The sequence below is a fragment of the Myotis nattereri genome (assembly GCF_964212035.1).
Source record: "Myotis nattereri genome assembly, chromosome: 1".
In the NCBI taxonomy this organism is placed as follows: domain Eukaryota; kingdom Metazoa; phylum Chordata; class Mammalia; order Chiroptera; family Vespertilionidae; genus Myotis; species Myotis nattereri.
The window spans coordinates 118,676,114-118,701,664 of record NC_138075.1 but is presented as its reverse complement, the minus strand read 5'-3'; the positions used below and the strand labels follow the sequence as shown (position 1 = coordinate 118,701,664).

The following is a 25,551-nucleotide window of genomic DNA, read 5'->3' as shown; positions in this document are numbered from 1 at the left end:
GTTTCAGGAGGTACTCATTCACACAACTGTTTCAAAATGCCTTAGTTTGAGACTTGCCCTACAAACTGTTATATTAGCTTTATGGAAGGTGGATAGTTTTCAACAGAATTGTTATTTTTTTTTTGAGGTTAAAAATTATTTGTAGTATCTGAATTTAGCTAATGATATATATATATAAAAGTATATAGGTACTCATGCATATAGACTCTAATCTATCTGTATCTGTTTGTGTATATATGTATGTCTCCCTTTAGGACTAGAATTCTATGTATGTTAGCACTTCAGAAATTCGAAAACAATATGAAGACCCTAGAAAACAACCATAATGTTCTTTCTTATATTTTTTATGAAAGTTTCACAAAGTAATCTTTACAGACCTCCTAAAAAGTAAGCTGAATTTATTTCAAGATAACAAAGTTGCTTTCTATAGAAAGCATTAATTTCTGAATTCTAAAGTAGTAAGATTGAGAAAAAACTAAAAATTTTATCACCAATTCTTAATTATAGTATCCATTAATAGAAAAGGCTATCTTAGAGATATCTTTATCTTTTCAAAAGTTTCAGTTGTCACATCCATAGTTTAACATACTGTGTATTCATTTGATTAAGGTGTCTATTAATTGCTCCTATTTCACCCAAAACAACAGGTTACCAAACTAAGAATAGTAAATGCTTTCTGAATTTTTCTAGTAATAATGAGTTTCTACTTGTCTACCTCTTTTTTCATCTGCTTGTCAACTTTGTAATGAGCCACCATGCCATGGCTAAATGGTGAATCTCATGCACTGCAGTCAGAAAATACTTAGTATTATCACAATTCCCTTTTAGCTTTCCTTCTCAAAATCCGAGCACAGTGAAATGAACCCGCCTGTGGAGCACATGGTGCGTGGTCAGAACGGCAGAGTGATTAGATGCTAATCAAAGGTGCAGAACAGTAGGGTCAGATACTTAAAAAAGCCACCCAGATAATGAGTGCCTGCATCTTAATGTGCATATCGAAGAAAGCAACCACGTTAGCTATGCAATTAATAAGGTCTCTTCACTTACAATCTGAACTGTGCACAAATACAGACATTGATAACTTTCAGCAATTCGTTAATAGTAAAGCAAAAAAAAAAAAAATGATAATACCAGTGCCAGGCATTAATAATAGTAGATCTCCAGTATATATTACTCGGAATTCATTGTCTAAAATTACAGAATGTTGAATTTAGCTGTTACAACCAATTGCAAACTATTACTATTTCATAGGATGTGTTCAATCGTTCACAGTTAGCTATTAAATGTTCAGTTGAACAAAAAAATGTGACTTGGACCCATCTATCCCAGGGTAAGAGATTTTAACCCTGTGACTATATGTAGTTCTTCATTATTCTAATTTCTTTTCATTAGAGGATGTAGAATATGTCTTCCTGTTAACCTTTGATCTGTCAATATGTAGGGTAAACTGAGAAAGTGGTGGCAGGCACAGAAAGCCACTTATATGTGCTGAAGGAACAATGAATGACAGATAATTTAATGTGCCCGAGTCTGTATTCACAGTAAACCTACACTCCTGAGAATGATAAAACTACATGCCTTTCTTTGGATGTTTCTTTGTGGCCTGGAAACAGCATTTTAATAGTTTACCACATAAATTTTGTATATAAAATTACATTAAACATAAAACTAGGAGACAGTGAGAAAATAGGTTTCTAAACTAGGCTTTCTTTAAGTTCGTTTTAGGGTATATTTATCAAATGGTCATTTTAATTAGATTCAGTTAGAGGCAATACTTTGCTCATTAGCCACTAACATGAAGGACAGAATACATTTTTTAAAATCTCTTCAGAATATGTAAACCAACAATCACTTGCCCAGCAAACTGTACCTCAAAGGGACATAGACTTTTCCAGATATTTATCATAATTGTATTTACATTTTAATATGTATCCTAGAAAGAAAACTTGCATTCTTCTAATAGAACTAAAATTTAACTGAAAGAGAAAAGCTAGACACAGCAACAATGTTTTTAAAATTTTTGAGGTGTTAGGTTGATTTAATAAAACAGTAACAGATTCAGACGGTACAGGCAAGTTCATTCAGGAGAAGGTAGGTCACTAGTTTTCCATTTTTCTTTGGCTGAATAACCAATAGTAAAGACTTCTACAAAAATGCTCAAAGTACCTTAATATATTTATATGCACACATATATAAAACATAAAATTTAACTATCAGTTGGTTTTTTATTAGGAATTTTAGTTAATTCACTGAATTTGGCGACAGGTACAGAAAGCCACTTATAAGTGCTGATGAAACAATGAATGACAGATGATTTAATGTGCTCAGGTCTGTATTCACAGCAAACCTACCCTTCAGAGAACGATAAAACTACATGCATTTCTTGGGATGTTTCTTTGTGGCTGGGAAACAGCATTTTAATAATATATTTAGTTAAATGGTATGTTTTTGCCTTTTTATGGTATTTGTGCATGAAAGTTGTCTGGCCTTTAAAAAAAATACTTATCCTGGGATGATTCCTTTGCTGAAGAGGGAGTACTAGAGTTCTTCTTCAACTAGGTTAACGGGTCCCACAGGCCCTCTCCAGGAAGCACAGTTTCAAGATAAGCACTTGGGTCTGATAAAGTAAAGCAATCAGTCCATAAGCAAACAAACAGAAAGAAAAGAAGAGAGAGAGAGAGAGAGAGAGAGAGAGAGAGAGAGAGAGAGAGAGAGAGAGAAAGAGAGAGAGAGAGAGAGAGAGAGAGAGAGAGAGAGAGAGAGAGAGAAAGGAAGAAGGAAGAAAAGCAAGCAACACTACAGTATTGAACTGGAAATTCAGATAAAGGGATAGCTCACACATAAAGATGCTTAAGCTACAAAATTGTAATTAGCTAGTAAGATGGATCTCTCTTGGTTTCTCTCTCTGTGTGTTTCTTTCCCTCTCTCCTCCCAACAACATTACTACCACTCTTTTTTTAATAATAAAGAACCTGAGTCAAAAAATACTTCATGGCTTTCCCACAGCCATTTACCTACTAAACATTTAGAGAAAAAAAGAAAGGCATCGCCAATGCTTTCTATTAGAACATATCACTTATTAATTTTATGTATTCTGGAATAATTGTAATATCAGTTTTTTTGATATAAGACACAAACTCTCACTTTTTCTTTGCATTAAAATACAAACCCTGCATTTCAGCACAAACTTTGATATATCGGTTAAAGATGGCATATATTCTATTTAAAACCAGTGGTGTGAAAATTTTAATTCTTTCAACTTTAAACTGCATTATTTTCATGCACACATTATTTATATTTTGAGTTTTAGTGCTTCCATTTAATTATTTCAGTTCCCATCAATGTTGGCAATAGCTTTTACATTTATTGAACTACCATGAAAAGCATCCTCTTTTCAACAAAATTATGTCTTAACAGTCCAAAGATGATAATATCTCAATTTAACTAGGAAATAGAGAAAATATTGTGTCCCCTAGGAACACTTTGAAATCCTTAAATTAATTTAAAACTCTGTCTTTGAAATACTTATTATTTAAATGTGAAGACATTAAGGCCCAGAATCTGTACTATATCTCCCAGCAGGGTGTTCTTGATGAGCCGGTTTTATTGGGCCACATGAAAATGATAAAAATAATTAATACAGACTTCCATCTACAAAGTTTAACCATCCTCATGTGAAGGTTTCACTTGATATTCAGATCAGAAAATAAACTGTTGATTAAAAAATAAAAAAGCATACAGATAGATAAGTTCAAAGAGTTTATTGGCTTTCATTAAGTATCTTGGATAGGAATTTAAAATGCTATTGCAACAAGGATTCAAAGGTTCCTTCAGTCTGTAACTGGCAATTGGAATTCAGGAAGATAGCTAAAAAAAAAAAAAGTAAATTGCATATTCTCTGTGGATGGTGCCTTAGGTGTCTGAGATCTACAGCAAATAGCTATGGACAGTCATCCAGAGGCTATGCCTGGTGAAGGAAAATAATGAATTACTAGTAAAATCTGCATTTAAAAGAAAGTTAAAATCTACACAAATTGAACATCAGTAAATTATGCTTTTTTTAGCATTCTAATATCAAGACCAATATCAGTCCTATGTATCCTATGTTGGGACATTGCTGGCATTTAGACTTTATAACTATAACTATATATAAAAAGTTATACATAGTTATTTAGTTGTAATTACATATAGCTATATATATTTAAAATAGTTTTATATATAGTTCATATATTTAATTTATAACTATATATATAACAAGTTGAATATTTTGCTTATAAGAGGCTTTCAAAATAAGATCATCATATAATATTTTTAACTATTTAATTTCTAAAAATATTACATTCATAAAAACTGTGTTTTCTCCTTTATGTTAATAACTTTTCAGGGAAGATTGAACCAGAATACCTTAGCATACGAGAAGTAATAAGCAGTGTAGTAGTAATCTATATATATAAAGAGTCAGGGGACGTCACACCCGAAATAACCGAACAGATGACTGAACAGGCTGACTGGGGTAACAAGGCCAGCAGGGGGGTTAGTGAGGGATGATCAAATGACTGAGCAGCAGGCTGCATGGGGCAACCAGGCCGGCAGGGGGGTTAGTGAGGGATGACCAAATGACTGAACAAGCAGGCTGCGTGGGGCGATCAGGCCGGCAGAGGGGTTAGTGAGGGGCAACCAGGCAGGCAGGGGGCGCAGTTGGTGGCAACCAGGCCAGCGGGGGGGGGGGGGGCAGTTAGGGACGACCAGGCCGGCAGAGGGGGGCAGTTGGGGACAATCATTTTGGCAGGCAGGTGTGCAGTTAAGAGCCAGAGGTCCTGGATTGTGAGAGGGATGACCCAGGATTGGGCCTAAACCAGCAGTCGGACATCCCCCGAGGGGTCCTGGATTGGAGAGGGTGCAGGCTGGGCTAGGGGACTGTTTCCCCCTGCCCCTGTGCACGAATTTCATGCACTGGGCCTCTAGTATTAAATGATGACATAAGGTGACCTCTGCGCTCTAGGAGTTTACAAGAACTTTAGAAAAACAAATTTATGGGTATGAACTATTATATAACACTTGCCAACATACACATTAACTGTTAATACAGGTCTACAGTGCCTTAATAGTACATAAAATTTCACAATTCCTTCTACATGATTCTTAAGTATAAAAGATTTCAAAATAGGAAGGTTTTCCATACTTCATTTAGAAAATTTGATATGACCAGAGCTCTTCTGATGATAAACATGGCTACTTTTAAAGTTCATGTTTGACATGACTCAGCATAGATAGAACTACAGGACCCTTAATATTTTTCATCATGGGCTAGTGCCCTAAATCTCACTAGTGATAATACAAAAAAATATTGTCTGTTCACCATGACCTTTCTAAACTCTGAAAAACCCTAAATGGGCCTAGAGGTTTCACAAATTATATTGTGAACAAGATACATAAAGGGACAGGCATAATCCAGTCTCAGAGGGAAGACGGGAGGCGGGCATTGAGAGATCAACCAAAGGACTTGTATGCATGAATATAAACATAACCCATGGACACGGACAGTAGGGGGATGAGGGCATGTGCTAGGGTGGGTGGGAATGGCCAGGGGAGGTCAATGGGGGGAAAAGAAAGACATATGTAATACTTTAAATAATAAAGAATTCAGAGAGAGAGGGAGAGAGAGGGAGAGAGAGGGGGAGAGAGAGAGAGAGAGAGAGAGAGAGAGAGAGAGAGAGAGAGAGAGAGAGAGACACTAAATTTTGAGGCATGAAACTCAAGAATCAAAGTTATAATTCCCAGGAGAGAAAATGAAGAAAGAGCTCAAGGAGTGGGCATGGAGTCTTGACGGTTAGGCTAGGCTGGGAAGCTGGATGGAACAGAGGAGCCATGCAAGCCATAGAAGCCACAAGGTGACCCCAATGTGGAGGCAGATAAGGCAGACTCTTTGGGCTGCAGAGGTGGAAAGGCCAGCTAGAATATGGGGCGGGGTAGAGGCAAGAGGCAAGGTTGTGAGGGGAGAGGTGAGCTCAGAGGTGAGATGAGGAGGATGTTGGTTTGGGATAAAAAGGGATTACATTTCTACAAAACGGAAAAAAAAAAAAACCCAGAAGCACAGGAATTGAATTTTTATTAGTGAAAAGTACACATGATGTAGAATTTTTAGTGACAAGTACTGTGGTGAGCCCTGGATGTAAGCGCGATTGATCTGGCAGTGATGGGTGAATGCCTTCAAGGGAGCAATGTTACTGCAGGGGAGTCTGCAGGGGGCCTTCTGCACGGACCAGGGATGAGGGGATGGGGAACTGGAATAAGGGAGTGGAGTTGGGATTACAAAGGGCATCTATTACTCTATCTCAATTTAGTTCATCCTAAAAATTGAGAAAGATTTCTAAATGTATTCATTCCACATTTTGAAAGAACTCTTACGGATGCACACCTGAAAAACGTTTGAAATGAAACTCTTTCATTTACTTTGTCAGAGCCATCTGGGTGTCTTGAAAGCATAGCTGCTTCATTGTTGCCTCATGACCCACAGATTTTTATGTTCTAAGCCTGGTGGCTAACTCAAGTGGCCAGGAATAAAACAACAACAACAAAACAACAGCACTGCACTGTTCTCTCGCTGGGCTTAGATGCTTCCATTTCACTTTCAACTTAAGAGCGTGAAAGCACGTTATTTTTCGGGTACGATATTGGGTGTCCCCTCACACCAGTATGGTTCAGACGCTAACAGTGCTAATTAAATGTCTCCCTCTATTAAGAGACAATAGAGCGAAGTTTCTCAAAATATGACATATGGAGGCAAGGTCAGATGTTTTATCTGATATCCTACCTCCTCCTGCCTCTCTCTACTTTCTATAGTCCAGCCAGGCTGGAAAAAATATTTCCAGTGATAGAATAGAGAGCAATTATTCAAAATGTTACTTCATCCTACCAGTGAGACTCATAATTTGCTAGATTTAAAAATATGTGGGATGAATTTAATCCCTTCTTCACCTTCTTTCCTCTGGTTCCACCCCTCTCCCCACTCTGACTGCTGTCAGTCTGTTCCATATATCCACGCCTCCTATATTCATAACCCATAGACGGAGACAACAGTGTGGTGATGGCCAGAGGAAAGGGGGTGGGGCAGGGGCTGGGAGGAGGTGGGCAAAGGGTTGTGGGCTGGGGGGGAAGGGGCGAGGGATGGGGACACCTATAATAGTGTCAACAATAAAAATGAAGTGTAAAACTAAATAAAAGATAAAAATAAAAAAGAAATCATAAAGTAAACACACACAAAAAACACACACACAATGATAAGTCAAAAGCTGCACCTGGCTGAAAGCAAAACACTTTAAAATGTTGACCTGCTAGCTCCATGATACAAAGAGAGGCCAAAGTCTATGAAATATTATGATGAAATTATAGAGGTATGAGTGTTTAGTAAGTCTAGACAATGCACTATGATCTGTTGTTGGAAACATGTACTTTATAAAATCCATTACTAAGCAGATAACAACATCTCCTTTTAAGATATTAGACCCAAAAAAAATCAAGACCAAAAATATCAGTAAATAAATTAATTAAAAATAATAAGATGTGTTGAATAATTCTAATTAAACATCCCTCGATATATTTTAATATGTAAACAATTTTATTAGCTCATTTTATTTGTACAAATTATATTACTCTAACTTTTTTTTTCTATTTTTTAAAATGAAATATATTGGCAATATAGCGTTGGCAGAAGCAGGCTTTACCGTCACGAAGAAGCTATATTCAGAGGGTTCATGAACTGACTGGAAATCAGGACACTGAATGCCAATCCCCATGCTCTGGCTGACTCGGCACGACCATCTGCCTGCCCTTTAACTTTAGGTTAAGGCAAAGCTTTGCAACCTCTTTCATCTCATGGCATACATAAATGAATTCCTAAAACTCTGTGGCACACCAAATAATATATTTTTTGCTGATCTGACAAAAATTATAATTTTTATTCATTCACACTGGAAAGCTATTATTGTGTTGACTGTTGTCACATTTTTATTTGATAATCTAAGGAAAAAGAGGTCAGGGCCCTTGACTAAATAATCAGGTATTGTATGTTTTAAAAATTCTTGTGCACCAGTTGAGAATTGCTGAACTAAGGAATCCTACATAGCCAATGGTCTGTTTTCTAAGGGCCTTTTACTTGCTCTAATCAATGGGTTTACCACTTCATTTACCACTTAAACTGAGTGGATTTAAAATGACAACATTTATAAATAATTTTTAGATATGAGGGTGAATCTTACTGAATGTGATGCAATTTTTCTATTTGTTATTAACAGTAAGCACAAAAATAACATAGCTGCACATTAAAATATTAATCAATATGTTTGTAAAAAAGATTGCTATTCTTCAGTTAATAAGGTTGCTCAAGAATTTATAGTTTGTACCTAACTAACAACATACAAATTAAATGTATATTGATATTTTAGGGTTTTCTAAGTTCAATATCTTGTCATCTGGGAATACTGACTGTTTTACTGCCTCCTTTCCAATGTGGTTACCTTTTATTTCTTCTTCCTGTTTTAAGTCTGTGGCTAGGACTTCCAACAGTAGGGTGCAAGAGACATCCCTGTCTTGTTCCTGGTCTTAAGGGAAAGTTTTTGCCCATTGAGCATGAAGTTGCCTGTAGGTTTTTTACAGATGGCCTTTATATGTTGAGGTATGATCCCTCTATTCCCACTTTACTGAGAGTTTTTATCATAAATCAGTGCTAGAACTTATCAAATGCCTTTTCCACATCTATTGATAAGATTGTGGGATTTTTATCTTTCATTTTGAAACCATAAAAATCTGAGAGGAAAACATAGGCAGTGAAATCTCAGACATGTTCCATAGTAATATTTTGCTGATATATCTCCTAGGGCAATGGAAACAAAGGAAAAAAATAAACAAATGAAACCACATCAAACTAAAAAGCTTCTGCACAGCAAAGGAAAACAACAACAAAATGAAAAAGGAACTCAGTATATGGGAGACCATATTTGCCAATGATAAATTTCATAAGGTGTTAATTTCCAAAATATATAAAGAACTTATACAACTCAACATCAGAAAGACAAGAAACCCCATTAAAAAATGGGCAAAGGATCTTGATAGACTCTTCTCCAAATGTCATATGGATGGTCAATAGACATATGAAAAGATGCCCAGAATCACTAATCATCAGAGAGATGCAAATTAAAACCACAATTATATGTCACCTCACACCGGCCAGAAATGCTACCATCAATAAATCAACAAACCAAGTGCTGGCAAGGATGTGGAGAAAAAGGACCCATAGTGCACTGTTGGGAATGCAGTCTGGTGCAGCCACTATGTAAAACAGCATGGAGTCTCTTCAACAAATTAAAAATAGAACTTCCTTTTAACTCAGAGATCCCACTTCTGGGAATATATCCTAAGAATTCTGAAACAATAATTCAAAAGAATATGTAAACCCCTATGTTCATAGCAGTGTTATTTACAACAGCCAAGAGATGGAAACTTCCTAAGTGCCCATCAGTAGATGAGTGGATAAAAGAGCTGTGGTATATTTGCACAATGGAATACTACTACATGGCTGTAAAATAGAAGGAACTCTTACTCTTTGCAATAGCATGGTTGGATCTGGAGATTATTATGCTAAGCAAAATAAGACAGATAGAGAAAGACAAATATCATGTGACCTCATTTATATGCAATATCTAATGAAGAAAATAAACAAATGTATAAAATAGAGCCAGAGGCATGGATACATGGAACAGACTGACAAAGGTCAGAGGGGAGGCGTTGGAGAGGATTAGATGAAAGAAGGTGAAGGGATTAGCTAAAGCACATATATGCCTAACCCATGGACACAGACAGTGTGGTGATGGCCAGAGGTGGGGGGCGGGGTAATGGAGGACATCTGTAATAGTCTCAACCATTAAAAAATATATAGGGCTAAATTAATTTAAAAGCAGTTCTTCCCTTATGTCCTCTAAATAAGAAGCAGTGAACAGCTATAAAATAGGCAATGTTTCTGGGGAGCAAAAAGCTAAGTCCTCTATAGACCTAAAGACACGCTACACAACCTCTGCTCCATTAAATTTGACATTCCATTAAAGTGTAAAAGAAAGTGGGGCTCTCTGGTAGAAGAGAATAAAAAATGAATTCAAGACTTCCTCTTCTTTTAGATGAAATAAAAATTATACCTTAAAATTGATGTTGGACAAAACCTGAACTTTAAAATATATGCTTTGTGATTCTAAAAGTTATACTGTAAATTCGGTGAAATCAACATATGTATTAAGCAATATTTTAATACTTACTATGTACAAAATAACTCTTGATAAAGGTAATAATAATGCAAATAAGTCAGATGTATGGCTTACTCTTAAAGCTAAAAACCATCAATTAACAATCTATAATAATATATCATCCTAGCAAGTTAACTATACTTTCCTTTATTGACATGAGTCTTCTTGAGTTTTCCCAGAAGCAAACCCTGTTACAAAGTTTCAAATGTATGCAATGCGTTTGAAAAGTCTTCCCAGAAACACCCATAGGGTATTGGGAAAGTGAAGGGAAACGTTTATGAAAACTGTATTATTAAGCTAGTGACCACTGTGAGAAATTTAATTTTCCTGAGGAACTCTGGGAGACAAGGAAACAGTCTCTATGAGTCATCCTATCAAAGGGATAGGATGGGAATTGTGTATTTATTTTTAAAATATATTGTTATTGATTTCAGAGAGGAAGGGAGAGGGAGAGAGAGAGAGAAACATCAATGATGAGAAAGAATCATTGATCAGGCTGCTCCCGTACACCCCTACTGGGGACCAAGCCCACAACCCAGGTATGTACCCTTGACTGGAATCAAACCTGAGACCTTTCAGTCCACAGGCTGATGCTCTATCCACTGAGCCAAACCAGCTAGGGCAGGGAGCTGGGTATTTATATACCATCTCCCACTAATCATTTTTGGAAGGCTATGGGGGTGGGCATTAATTTCCTAGAACTTCTGCCTCCTGAGAATATGGACAGAGTAGACTCTAGAAACCAAAAAATACCTCCAGAAAAAGAATTTCAAATGTATTCATTTAGAAGGCACTCCAGTGTGCACAAAATATAGTGAAAAGAAGAAATTAGAAAGTCACAAACGACTGTGATTGTTGATCAAGGAAATTGTTGTTTTGGTGCATCTTGACGGAGTGAGATCTTTTACATTCTCCATTTTACAGATAAAGAAACTGTTTTAAAAATACTATCTTGAAGTTAGAATAAAAAAAGGAAATAATATTTCAGTGTTTTTATAGAAACCATCCTTCACAGATGAATACTGTTTTCTCAATAAAAAAAAAAAATTACACTGATATTTAGTTTTAGAAATCAAATCTGATCTGTCTAAAACATATTGTAAGTCAAAACTGGAGTGAGTCAGTTTACTAAACTGTCTTCCTTAAATAAATAACAAACACCTCCTCATATTTCAGTTGTAGCAAATTTAGACAAATAAATATTGGATTATTTTCTGATGGATAGAATTTAAGAGAGAAACTCTAAAAACTCAGAGAAATAGTCACAGAATGAGGTTAGTATATGGGCATTATCCTATATAATAAAAGCATAATATGCAAATCTACTGAATGGCTGAACAACAGAGAGACCATCCGGATGACCATCTGATGATCATCCGGGACCATGCTATGACACCCACTGGCATCAGGCCAGCCAAGGTGGGTGCAATGCGATTGGTCGGGAGCCGGCCATTACCCCATGATCAACCTGCAGCGGGAGGCCCAGGTCACTGGCTGGTGGGGTGATCAATTGGGGGGCTCCACAATCACCCCAAAGAGGGAGGCGCAGGCCACTGACTAGCAGGCTATGGAAGGTGGGTGGGGCCTCCCTCTGCGAGGGAAGCAGGGGTCCCAGGTGCTGGAGAGAAGCCGGTGCCGGCAGCTGGGGGAAGGAAGGACTACTCTTGCACGAATTTCATGCATTGGGCCTCTAGTATTCTATGAGACAGTCTTTCCCATCTTGTTTCATGAAAGAATGGACGAAGTAAGAAACTAGAAAATAGTTCAGACTCAGAAGACCTTAACATAGAGTTCCAGAAGGGAGAAATCTCAGACCAAGAGCACCTCCTACACCGGGGAAGGAAATGATAAAATTGGAATCTGTAAAATTAGTAAGTTTCTTACTTTATCCATCTTGTGCATAAAATCAATTAGATGAAATATAGGAAACAGTAATATTTTAAAATATAAAATATATAAAAACTAAAATGAATAAATATGAAATAAAATTCTATAAAAATATATTTCAAAATCTAAAAATACTTATGCAGAGATAAAAATGAAATAATATTATACAGGATCAACATACAAAATTCTGCAGTTAGGTTTTATAATATGATTAACTGGATAAAAATATTAATAGGATGTCAATTTTAAATCTAATTAAAGATTTTTACCATAAACTAAATATAAGTCAACAAAGTAAAATATTATTACTTATATTCAGATTTCTTGATTATAAGGATAATACTTCCAATTTAGACTGTATGGAACAGCTCATATCCACAGTAAAGCTGTGGATCAGGTTTACTAAAGTTTTAAAGGAATACTATTAAAAGCAGGCATGGTAAGAGATATAGAAGGTGAAGTGTTTGGAAAATACCTCATATGAAGAATAATAAATTATGTGGAAAAATGGATGTGTGAAAACAAGGCTTAGGGTGTCACAGTGACTCTTCAAACATTCAAAATGAAAGAAAGAGCAGACACGTTTGCATACTGCAAACTATAGGAAAGCCAATGCCTTCACAATTTAAAAAAAACTACCAACAAATGCACAAAAATTGAACAAGCACTTACAGATAGCAAAGGGCTTACCATCGGAAGAGTATTGGCAGAAGATAACATACTTTTATGTAAGATTTCAGCAGAGGAGATTAGGTAGGTTTCAAAGAATATAATATTTATCTTTATCTAACTGCTCATATAAAAGATGACAGGAATTTGAGCACTCAGCAGGATACTGACCTGCTCTTTGACTCAGTAGAAGTCTCTATATGCTTAATATAGTTTAATTTAGCATTAGAAAACATTTTTTAATCCTCAACCTTAGATATTTTTTTATTGATTGGGAGAGAGAGAGAGAGAGAGAAAGAGAGAGAGAGAGAGAGAGAGAGAGAGAGAGAGAGAGAGAGAAACCTATCAGCTACATAGGTATGTGGACTGACCAGGAATCGAACCCAAAACCTTTTGGTGCATGGGATGACACTCCAACCAACTGAGCCACTGGGCCAGGTCTGACCTAAGGATTTCTTTTCTTTCTTCTTCTTCTTCTTCTTCTTCTTCTTCTTCTTCTTCTTCTTCTTCTTCTTCTTCTTCTTCCTCCTCCTCCTCCTCCTCCTCCTCCTCCTCCTCCTCCTCCTCCTCCTCCTCCTCCTCCTCCTCCTCCTCCTCCTCCTCCTCCTCTTCTTCTTCTTCTTCTTCTTCTTCTTCTTCTTCTTCTTCTTCTTCTTCTTCTTCTTTTATTTTTTACAAAGTTCTTTTATAAGGGATTCTAACACTAATTGGAAATTAGATTGGTCATGTTACCCCATGAATAAGTAACTGATAAGCAAGCATTGTTCACCTGAAGCATACACAAATTATAAAATTCTGTCTTGAAATTTATTAATAGGGTAATTACCATGAAAATTAGCAAACTCATTTTTAATAAGCAGTGTAATTATCACATCAAATGTTCCTAAGACTTCCCAAATCCAAGGCTAATGTTTTGGGAGGATGGACTGTGGGTGAGAAAAGTATGCTTAATAAGATTGACTTGAGGCATTAGTTTTCTTCCAGGGATTGCCATGCTACCAAATTCCCATTAGCATACTAGTTATTTTCCTAAACTTTCTTATTCAGACGTTATGTTGATGGGTCCAACAAAAATAACTCAATCTACTTGACAATATTTTTAAACTGTGCAGTTTATAATTCTTTCTAACATGTGTAAATTGCATTTATCAAATAAATTGATAACATTGAAAATCTGATCTCCCTAATTTCTCAGGTAAAAATGTAATAAATAAATCTAACAGACAAGGACCAAAAAAAAAAAATCAAAAAAAAAAAATCACCACTTGTTCTCAAAATGAAATGCAGCAATCTATCTAAGTAAAATCAAAGTGGGGAATATGTTTCAGAAAAAAGAAGGCTTACAAAATGTTTAATGAATATTGGAAAAGATTTGTCTCATGTGTGAACAGTGTCTACACACATGAAAACTTATTAGGATAATGTCTCTGGATCTAATTTCTTTCTAAATTAAAAATAAGTTTTAATCAAACCCTAATCTTTAAAGTTGTATGACCTCTATTACTCTGCGAGCAATACAGTCATGGCTGAGAATAAGTGAAAGAATTAGGTGAACACATGCTCAGAAATTTGTTTTAAATGTCCTCAAGAATCTCAAGGTAACAAATATATATGAGTTTGAGAACTTCAACATTCTGTAAATCCACTTCTTTAAAAAAAAAATACACAAACAGAGAATATATAATCTTCCTCCAAAGATGGATATTGGGGTCCTTTGGTGAGTGGTAATTGCTTTTTAGAGAAGACAAATGAAGCAGTATTAGTATTAGTATTAGTATTATTGACTCTAAACAATAATTCTCAAATCTTAAAATTATAATTTCTTTATTTGCTTTACTTGACATCTTACATAAGTGGCAGATAATTATTCATATGACCTGAAAACATTGGCAGTACATTTCAACACAATTTTACACTCCATATTTCAAATTAAGCTTGCATTCCTCCTCTAAAACCACCATCTTACCCACTATTACACCAAACACAGATCACTTAATCTCTTTCTGCGCCTTTAATCAAACTGCTCACTCATTGTAGAGTATACTTGACCTTCCCTTTATTTATACCCTGCACCCATTTATTTACACCCCACTGTGACACGAACCCTGAAGGGTCTCATATTTTCCCTATTTGCTGGCTAACACGTTCCCTTGCCACAGTTTCATGGATCTGAGAGAAAACTCCTGGGTCAGAAACAAAATGATTTTATTACTCACTAGAGACCTAGTACATGGGTGGGGTCCTGATTGGGGCCAATTGGGCTGGGCTGGCCCCGCCCAAGGTCTGGGTGGAGGGGGCCGATCCGGAGTGGGGCCAGCGTGGGGAGGGGCCGTGGGTGATTGGCTGACCGGCCAAGGCCCCAATTGGGATGGGGGGGGGTGCTAATTGGGGGCGGGGCTGGCCTGGGGGATGGGCTGTAGGTTGTTGGTGAGCTGGCCCCATCCCAGATTGGGGTGGGGGGTGATCTGAGGTGGGGCCGGCTCAGGGAGGGGCATTGGCCATTGACCAGCTGGCTCCACCCCCTGGTCAAAGTCCCTGTCGAACTCCTGGTTGAGAGGACAATTTGCATATTAGCCTTTTATTATATAAGATGTCTCATAAGTATGAGCCTCATGTTTTCCTAAGTTCTTATTCTCCCTCAATTTCTAAGAGGGCAATGTGAGGGAAGCCCAAGTAAATATTGTACACACTATTTCTGATTTAGCTAAGGAATCCTAGGCCTAGGAAACTTGTATGACCTTAAAAATATTCTGCTGGCTTATCTGATCAATCTTTGCCCTTCAGGGAGACATTATCTTTAATAACCTGATCAGGAAACAAATCTGCCTTCTGCCCTGGAGGCAAACACTATCTCTAATAACCCAGGGTGCTTGCTACTCAAACAATCTTGAAAAAAAAGTAAGTTCAGGACAAAAACTGCCAAAAGACATGTCGAAATGCAACAAAGAATTGTCTTTCAAATCTCATTCTTCAAACTACAAAGTAAACTTACTTCTTCATGATAAGAGAACACGATACCCTCTCTCTCCTGGCACTATGCTGGCACTATGTCTGTGCCACTTGACAAGTCATTCATGTTGTGTGACATTATTTATATTATTTATTTTATTGCTTAATATTAGTATTTCATTTATATATATTATATATTCTTTGTCTCTTTAAGCAGTTTAAACTCCATGGATGTACAAATAATATAATAAATTATAGGCCTGGTGCACGGATTCGTGCACTGGGGGGGTCCCTCGGCCTGGACAGTGGAGATTGGGCCAAAACTGACTCTCTGACATCCCCCAAGGGGTCCCAGATTGCGAGAGGGTGCAGGCCAGGCTGAGGGACCCCACTGGTGCACGATCAGGGCCTGGGAGGGATTGTGAGAGGGCTCCAGGGCATGTCCGGCCCATCTTATCCAGTCCCCATTGGCTGGACCCCAGCAGCAAGCTAACCTACCTGTCAGAGCATTCGCCCCCTGGTGGTCAGTGTGCATCATAGCAACAGGTCAAACAGTTGCATGATCAGACACTTAGTATATTAGGCTTTTACTATATAGGATTCCTGCTGGCTTCACAAAATTGAAAGAAACTATATTTTAAGTAGCCACTCAAATATTTTTAAATGAATAAAAAAGAGTAAACACTTATTTCTTAAATGATTCATCCTAAACAATGTGTAAAAAATGCTAGTAGAGATTAATCTGAAATGGTTTTATTCTATCAAATTTGGGGGAAATAATGACTTAGAAAATGGCAGCCACTTTCCTATGCTATTATCTCTTCTTCACTTATCAAATATATTTTTGTTTATTTGGTGTAAAATATCAAGAAATATCAATTCTTATGAAGAATTCAAGAAAGGTAAATCTAGAATTAAATTTTTGAATTGACAACAATCTCATAAAATTTGGAATGAAATTAGTTTTTACTTTTAGGAACTTAATATTAATAGAAAAGGCTTTGGAGGAAAAATCTTTAAATCTATATTTTATGAATTTAAAAAATCAAATTATAATATATGCATATAGTTTAGAAAGTCAAATAATTATAAAAAACACAACCTCGAGTATTTCTGAGACCCAGAGACTATCTTTTCAATGCATAGTTAGATGTTCTTGGTTTTGCCTTTATAATCCTGAATGTTTAATTGATATACTAGTATATAGATTTTTTCATTTTCACAGTGTCTTACTGATTTCTTCTTGTTGAAGACTTTAGCTTTCCTATACTAACCCTCTCCTATCATATTTTTTATGTCAAGTACTGTTGATATTATTGACCACATATCCTTCACAGTTGAACCTAGTAGTATATTTAAATTACATTTTATTTCATATAACTTTTTCTTTGTCTTCTTTTAAAATGTCAACATTTTGTTTCCTCAATTTTATATGTACCTATCCAACCATATTACTAAGCTTTCCATAAGAAGTGTAAAATTCCTCCCTAACACATTGGGTAACCCACCAGCTGCATCTTTTCCTGAAGACATCCTGCAAAGAGCCTCTTTATCCCAGCTTCAGTCTGTCTTGGTTGCTTTTGAGTTCCCACGCACAGCTATCATCTTGGTGTGTTGCTTCCTTATCGTCCTGGAATTCCCGTCTATATTTTCTTATACATAATCTCCTCCTAAAAAATTATAACTCCTTCTCTTTCTTGATTTAATTTCTAGTTTTGGTGAAACATATACAAAAGTAGCATCTCGAGAAAGAAAACACTGCAGAAAAAAATTAGAAATCTTATAGATCTAAAAATGTCTTCTTTGATATTAAAAAAAAAAGTCTGGCTGCATGTAAAATTCTATTTGAGAAATATTTTTCTACAGAAGTCTAAAAGCTTTACTCAATTGTCTTCTAGCTTCCTGATTTCTATTGAGAACTGTGCCATTTTGATTTTAATTTTTTATATGCAACCATTTTAGAAAAAAACTAAAACTTTGGAAACTTTTAAGATCTTCCTTTTGCTGTCACTGTTTGAAGTGCAGGCTGATGTGTTTTGATGTGAACCGTGTTTATGCTGTCATTCCAGGCACGCAGTGGGCCCCTTCTAATGGAACAAAAACGCCCAAATACTACGATGGGAAACTTTCTTAAAGCATAATTTCTTTGTCTCTCTTTTCTCTGTTTGGAATATTTATTCAAATGTTAGTTCAGCTGCACTAATTTTGCAATTCTTATCTTCTCTCTCTTGTTCCAACCCTTTGATTGTTAAATTTTGTTTTACTCTCTGTAAGAGTTTTTCCAATTTATCTTCCATCCCTTCTAATAATTTGTATTGCCATTTTTAATATTCTAAGTGTTCTTTGATATTCTCTAAAAAATCCTGGTTTGTACTTTCCTCCTGTTATGTGAATGCAATTTTTCTCTTCTGTTCAAAGAATACTAATTAAAAAATCAATAATTTTGTTTTGTCTTTTATGTTAGCCCCCTGTATTATCCTGGTTTCCTGGATCCTTTACCCATTTCTTTGCCTTGGTCTCTCTCATTCGCTCTCACTCTCACTCTCCCTCTCTCTCTCTTTTTTTCTCAGAAGATTATCTCAAATGTCTAGTTATCTTCTGGTATATTCACATCTAATAATCAGTTTTAAAAGAGATTATTGGTAGCTCTGTTGATCAATAATAGTCTTAATTGTGAGTATATTTGCTTAGCTGTTTCAACAGGGCCCCTACTTTTCAGAAAAAGATAGCCTTTTCTTCAGAGTTCATCAGTTTTCCTAGACAAGAATTATCTAATTTTTTGACTAGAAGGCATTCTCTGACCAATAGTGAGAAAAGACTGTGATGAATATGTAAACTTTCACTTAATAACCCTTACTAATTACAGTATGTTGCCTCTTATTTTTGATGATTCCAGAAATAATAAAATATGTTTATATTGATTTGAGAGAGAGAGGAAAAGAGAGGAATGCAGAGATACAAATATCAATGAAACAAATCAGTTGCCTCCTGCATGACGCCTATTGGGTATTGAGCCTGCAACTCGGCATGTGCCCTGAAGAGGAATCTAATGGGTGACCTCAACCACTGAACCACACTGTCTGGGTTGATTCCAGATTTTTTAATTCAAAGTTTCTCTGAAGTCTATTGTTTTCTTCAGAGCTGATAGGTCTTTCCCTTTTTACAAAGTTCCTTTAGTTCAATGTCTCACCAAACAAATAAAAAATAAAAACAAACAAAAAACTACTCTTTTGTAGGGATTCACTGAGGAGTTGGCAGAAGATGGGAGGTGGTTTGGCATTGAACTGTATGTATGAGGAAGGAGATTTGGGTGTATAACTCTGCTTATATAGACTTTCAACCAATTCTTTTGATTTTAGACTCAATTATACTCTCACTCTAAGAACTAAATGGTGTCTCCAATTCTTGAGCTTTTTAAAGATCTGTCGCATAAGCATACCGAGTTCTATCCATACTGACAGCTTTGATTTAAGCTTTCTCTGGTATGCTAAGCAGTGGCCATTTCTTGACCCAATTCTTTTCCTTCATAATTGTTTTTCTGCCATCTCCTTTCTCATTCTCTCTACCCTTGTTGATATGTGTTTTGTTGTTGTGACTGATGTTTTATCCGTTTACTATTGTTTTAGTGTGGCTGCACAGGGAGAAGACATGAAGAACGCATATGATTAAAACATCAGGGTTAGCCCTAGCCACTTGGCTCAGTGGATAGAGTGTGGGCCTGTGGATTGAAGTGTCCTGGGTTTGATTCCGGTCAAGGGCACAGGCCCAAGTTGTGCACTCAATCCCAGTGGGGGGCGTGCAGGAGCCAGCTGATCAATGATTCTCTGTCATCATTGACTCTCTCTCTCTCTCTCTCTCTCTCTCTCTCTCTCTCTCTCTCTCTATCTCTCTCTCTCCCTTCCACCTTAAAATCAATAAAAAATATATTTAAACAAACAAATAAAAGCAGCAGGTTTAAATAAAACTAATTCTACATGTTTCTCTTAAACATATAGCTGTTATTTTTCAGAATCTCATAAGAAAGTAGCTTCTCAGGGTCTGACAACTGGTTGCTCAGAGCCTAGTGTAATTGATTGGCTTTTGATAAAAAATATTTGTATACTTGACTAGGTCAGATATTATGAAAAAAATTTTAATTCATTATGTGATTATGAAATCTGCCTCTTTATAAATATACTATTATTAAAGGATTACACTTCAGATAATTCTTATAATGCTTTTATAATTTTTAGGGAAAAAAAGATAGGTTATATTAAATTGAGGAACATAATTATAATATTTTTTCAAAATAATAATACAGAAACAATCATATTCTTGATTAAAATAGAAAACAAAAAATACATTTGCAATTGCTTTATAAAATCAAAGGTAACCACAAGAAATTTTAGAAAATAAAGTGGGGAGAATTACTAATTTACATTATTTAATTTCCTCAAATTCATTAAAATATTGATATAGTGTCACAAATATTTCAAAATATCTGTCTAATAAAAATAACCTCATTTTATATCAATGAATTGTAGCAGATTCCTCTTTCCTGAAAGTAAATTTTTTCATCAAAATAATAAGGGCTTATAACTTTAGATATGTATTAGCTGTCAAGTCTAGAAAGTAATGATCAGAACATGCAATTTAATGAGATATATATTTTCACAATTAGGAAAATACTCCAGGACTAGTGATGGCCAGAAAATTAATATTTTGTGAGGCACTTTTTATAGGCAACCTATCACAAGGAATTAAAGGCTAAATTATAATATTATTTATTTTAAAGATTGTTATATCCATGTCATAGTCACCTCAATTTGTTATTGTAAATATAATCCTTACCTACAGATATTTTTAAATTTAATTTTTTGCCCATCTTGTGTTTTAAGTTCTCTTGATATTGATGAAAGTTCCACTAATAGAACCAATTTAGAAAATGAAATATAAATGCATCCAGTACAGGTGATTATTCTAAAACCATGACTCCAATAGGAAAATAGGTCCTATTGTTTTAGCATTTCCTAAAATATTTAAAGCAAAGGGCCTGAAATAAAGTAGCTCACTTGTTTATGATTTATAAAAATGACTATCCAATCAAGCAGTCCCACATCAAATAAATGGTCCCACGCACCATTATATGTAACACTGTAATCTCATTTTAGGCACCAAGTTGCCAAATTTAACGTAGCATTAATAAGTTAACCCCCTTCTTATTAACAGTGATAGAACTTGTTTAAACTTGTGAAGTTTCACGTACAGGAAAACATACTTAAACCTAAAAACTGTCGTCTTCAAGTAGGTCATATTTGGAACAGGTGAACTCATCAGATAGGCCTAATTGTCTCTATTGTGTTCTTATCAGTCAGAAATTTTTGCAAAATTATTATCTGAAGGAGTTTATTTATCCAAACCTTCAAGAAAGGCATAACTCCTAAAAACACATGTCTTGGTCCCATAAGAAAGATCTCTGGCATTCCTTGGAAAATCTACATCCATAGAGCCCATAATTGAATACATTTTATTGTCCTATATAATATAATTTTAGACAGCTTTCTAATAAATCCTGGCCACCAAAAAATACTGAAAATAGTGCTTCATCATGGTTTGCATCACAGTGACATTTCACTTAAACAACATAGAACAAAATGGTAGTTCAGGTTAGTGGGAAACATCCTAGAGGAAGTCAGAGAAGTAGGGAACAGAGCTAGTGTCTTCAGGAACGTGACACAGCCCCACACTATTAGGGATTGACAAAACTGGAAGACCATTGCTATCATTCCCACCAAACCGTGCAATAGGAACTAAGTAGCTGAGGCACTACTGAGTCTAGACAGCCAGAGATATGAACAGATCGAAGAGTGGGTGCGATGCAGAATAGTACTGAAAAGGCTTTGTAGGAAGAAGGGGAGAAGAAAATGTTTTTAAGAGTCCTTAAAAATGTCAGTTCCCTCTTTGTATTAGATTGTTAACCAAAATATATTTTAAAATTGTTATTATTAAACCTATTGTGGCAATACAAGTCACAAACTCTTATTCATAACCTTTGGGGAGTGTTTTTCGGAATATTTCAGATTTAAGAAAGATAATATGGTACATTTACCATGTATTATATGACACACTCAGTTGGATATGGGGCAAAGCTGTGTAATCAAAGACATTTTTTTCCTGAGTAAAACATGTGAGTATTCATACAAAGTAGGGTAAATAAACTGTATAAAGTATCTTCTATTTTTTTTTTTCTATTACAGTTATTTCAGGTCAGATGTTGCCATCTAACTAGATCACATCAAATTTTGCTAAAAGAAGTTACCAATAAACCTAACAAAAAAAACAAAACAACATATACCCATTCAGTTTTCAGAACTTTTTAGGTTTTAGAATTGTAATTAAAGTATTAAAGTTGTGTATTTTAAAAATTTATGACCAAATTACAATAATAAAATGCTTCTATAATATAACTTCTAAGTGGTTATATTATAGAAGCATTTAGTTCATTTAAAGTAAATTTAGTTTAAAATTATATATGAATAGAAATATTAAAAATATTTTTTAAAAGTATATGTAACTGGAAATATTTGATCAGGAGAAGGTGCTATGCTGAGGTTGGGAAGTGTATGGGTGAGGCAAAGCTGTGTGCCAGTGCGGACAGGAAGATGACATGCAGATGCCCAAGTTACTCCAAGGAATGCTTAGGGGGCTAGAAAAATGGATTTCTTCTCTCTCATCCCTTCCAGAAAGGCAGCAAGCACCTGAATGTGGAAGGTTCATCACAAATAAAGCCCTGTCACCCAATGCTCAGTCACCTGAATAATTAATGATATTCAACATTGGATCTGATAATCTTGTGTAGTTCCAATCACTTTCCTAACTATGCAACACCTGTCATGCATTGAAAGAAAAGGAGATAGAACAGAATGAAATATAGGTAGTAAACCTAGAATTCTTTACTTGTAACTTATTCCTGAATTACTTTAAGGCAAGAAAAAAATCCTTTTATTCTAACGCTAAGAAATTATTAAATAAAATTTAAGTTCTTCTAAAGCAGCGGTTCTCAACCTGTGGGTCGCGACCCCTTTGGGGGTCGAACGACCCTTTCACAGGGGTAGCCTAAGACCATCGGAAAACACATATATAATTACATATTGTTTTTGTGATTAATCACTATGCTTTAATTATGTTCAATTTGTAACAATGAAATTGGGGGTCACCACAATATGAGGAACTGTATTAAAGGGTCGCGGCATTAGGAAGGTTGAGAACCACTTTAAAGAGACAATGGAATGGTGAATAAACCTGTTCAAAATATCAAAATGATTGCAGGTCTTTAATTTGTTTTGGGGGGGAAGAAAGTAAAGAGAACAAAAGGATTTTAAGTGTATTTGTTAACAGCAAAAAGTGGAAAAATGAGACTAAGAACTAAAAAAAAATAATCAACACTTTCCACATGGTACATTTTTCAAGGTTCTGATTATTTTTAACAGAGTTGGATCAAAACCAGTCTACACAGAGATTTTGGAATTTTACTATCAAATAGCTCTATATATATGATAAGCATTTAAAAAATAAGAATAGCTAAAATCACACATGTGTAAAATGAACAAAACAAATTATAGTATGTAGAGCATCTTCCTTTAAACAAATATAAATGTAGATTTATATGCTAACATGTAAAGATAAGAAACATACATTCAACACTACTAATTCATTGGTGAAATATTCAATTATATTTATTGTTTTATTCATTTGGTTCTTAAATGTTCTTTAAATAATATATATTATTTTATCATAAAATTATGAAATTTTCTATAGGATTCTCTTTCTTTGGGAAATATATTAAATGAGGTATCATTATCTTATATACCTCTCATTCTCAACTAAATAGTGCTTAATCAGTTTTCTGGAAAGCTTACTTACAGTACACATCCACTCTGATTGATTTTATCGCTGGGGACCCCAGGCCATTCTCTGCTTTACAGTAATACCGGCCTCCTTGGTTTCGCTGAATATTTGTAATCCTTAAAGTCTCATTGAAGACGCTGGAGTCTTGGAATCTGTCAGAGGCACTTCCTGCTGTTTTGGTCCACCTGATCTGAGCAAGCATCAACAAAGATTGTTACTTTAGGTTGGTTTTCTCAAAGAAATATCAAAAATCAAATCATTTGAAGAATTTTCTTTCAGAACTACTACACTGCCATCCTTGGCCAGTTAATAAAAATTAAAAAGAAACATTTATACATATACCTAACTTATAAAATTTTAACTGCAATGTTATCATCATATACTGTATGTAATTTTAATTCAATTGCATAGAGTTTATCAATAGCTTAATCAGTGTAGAGGACAAATAAATCCTATATAATAAAGAGGTAATATGCAAATTGACCATCATGCCCTCGCACAAGATGGCTGCCCCCATATGGTCACAAGATGGCCACCAAAAGATGGCTGGCAAGAAAGGGCAGTTGTGGGTGATCAGGCCAGTAGTGGGGACAGTTGGGGGCAACCAGGCAAGCAGGAGAGGGCAGTTGGGGGTGACCAGGCCTGCAGGGGATGGAGGGTAGTTGGGAAGGACCAGGCCAGCAGGGGAGGGCAGTTGGGGTGATTGGGCCAGCAGGGGAGGGCAGTTGGGGGCAATTGGCAGACAGGGGAGCAGGCATAAATCAGGCTGGCAGGGGAATGGTTAGGGGTGATCAGGCTGGCAGGCAGAAGCAGTTAGGGGCAATCAGGAAGGCAGGAAGGTGAGCGGTTGGGAGTCAGCAGTCCTGGATTGTGAGAGGGATGTCCGACTGACTGGCAATCGGCCATCTCCAATCTGAGGAGTCCCAGATTGGAGAGGTTGCAGGCTGGGCTGAGAGTCACCCCTCCCCAGTGCACTAATGTCATGCACCGGGGTTCTAGTATAATATAAAGGAAGTTAAAGATATGTAGAGTAGTCACCCCTAATCTATAGTTCCACTTTCTGCCATTTCAGTTACTTGTGGTCAACCCCAGTCTAAAACATTACATGGAAAATTCCAGAAATAAATTATTCATATGGTTAAGTTGAATGCTGCTGTTCTGTGCTACATAATGCAATCTCACACCATCCCACTCTATCCTGCCTAGGATGTGAATCAACCCTTTATCACTTAGTAGCCTTCAGTTATCACATCTACTGTTAATGATATCACAGTGCTTGGGCTTAAATAACCCTTACTTTATTTAATAACGGTTCCTAGCCCATTCACATAACTTTTATTACAGTATATTGGTATAATTGTCCTATTTTTATTATTAGTTATTATTGTTAATCTCTTACTTTGCTTAATTTATAAATGAAGGAATGCATGTATAAGAAAAAACAGTATATTAGTATATAGGGTTCCTTAATATCCACAGTTTCAGGTATCCACTGAGCGTCTTATAAGTACATCTGAGCGCAAGTGGGGATCTACTAAAGTAAGTTGTAAATACTAATTAGTTTCTCTTTCTTGTTGGGCACTTAAAATTTTTTTTTTATATTTCCCAAACCCTGTAAAGTACTTTTAATTTATTAACACAGGTGCTAGAGGTAGGCTCTCAATATCTTTTTGGACAAGCTTCATTATTTTATTTTAATTTTTCTGTTTGATTTGGATAATCTTATATAATAAAATGCTAATATGCAAATAGACTGAACAGTGGAACAACCAAACAACCAAACAACCTGTCCCTATGACATGCGCTGACCACCAGGGAGCGCATGCAGAACATAGCGAGCATCAGCAGCAGGCGGCAGAGTGTGGAA

The 25,551-nt window shown here is 35.9% G+C and overlaps 1 protein-coding gene across 1 annotated transcript in view; it reads right to left on the bottom strand.

Annotated features, from left to right (window-relative positions):
* The window catches only part of MDGA2 (MAM domain containing glycosylphosphatidylinositol anchor 2), a 944,924-nt gene that overhangs the window by 397,168 nt on the left and 522,205 nt on the right, over window positions 1–25,551 (bottom strand). The window contains exon 3 of the mRNA XM_081087224.1: window positions 23,700–23,874. Coding sequence (XP_080943350.1) covers window positions 23,700–23,874 — 175 coding nt within the window. The remainder of the gene's footprint in view (window positions 1–23,699; window positions 23,875–25,551) is intronic.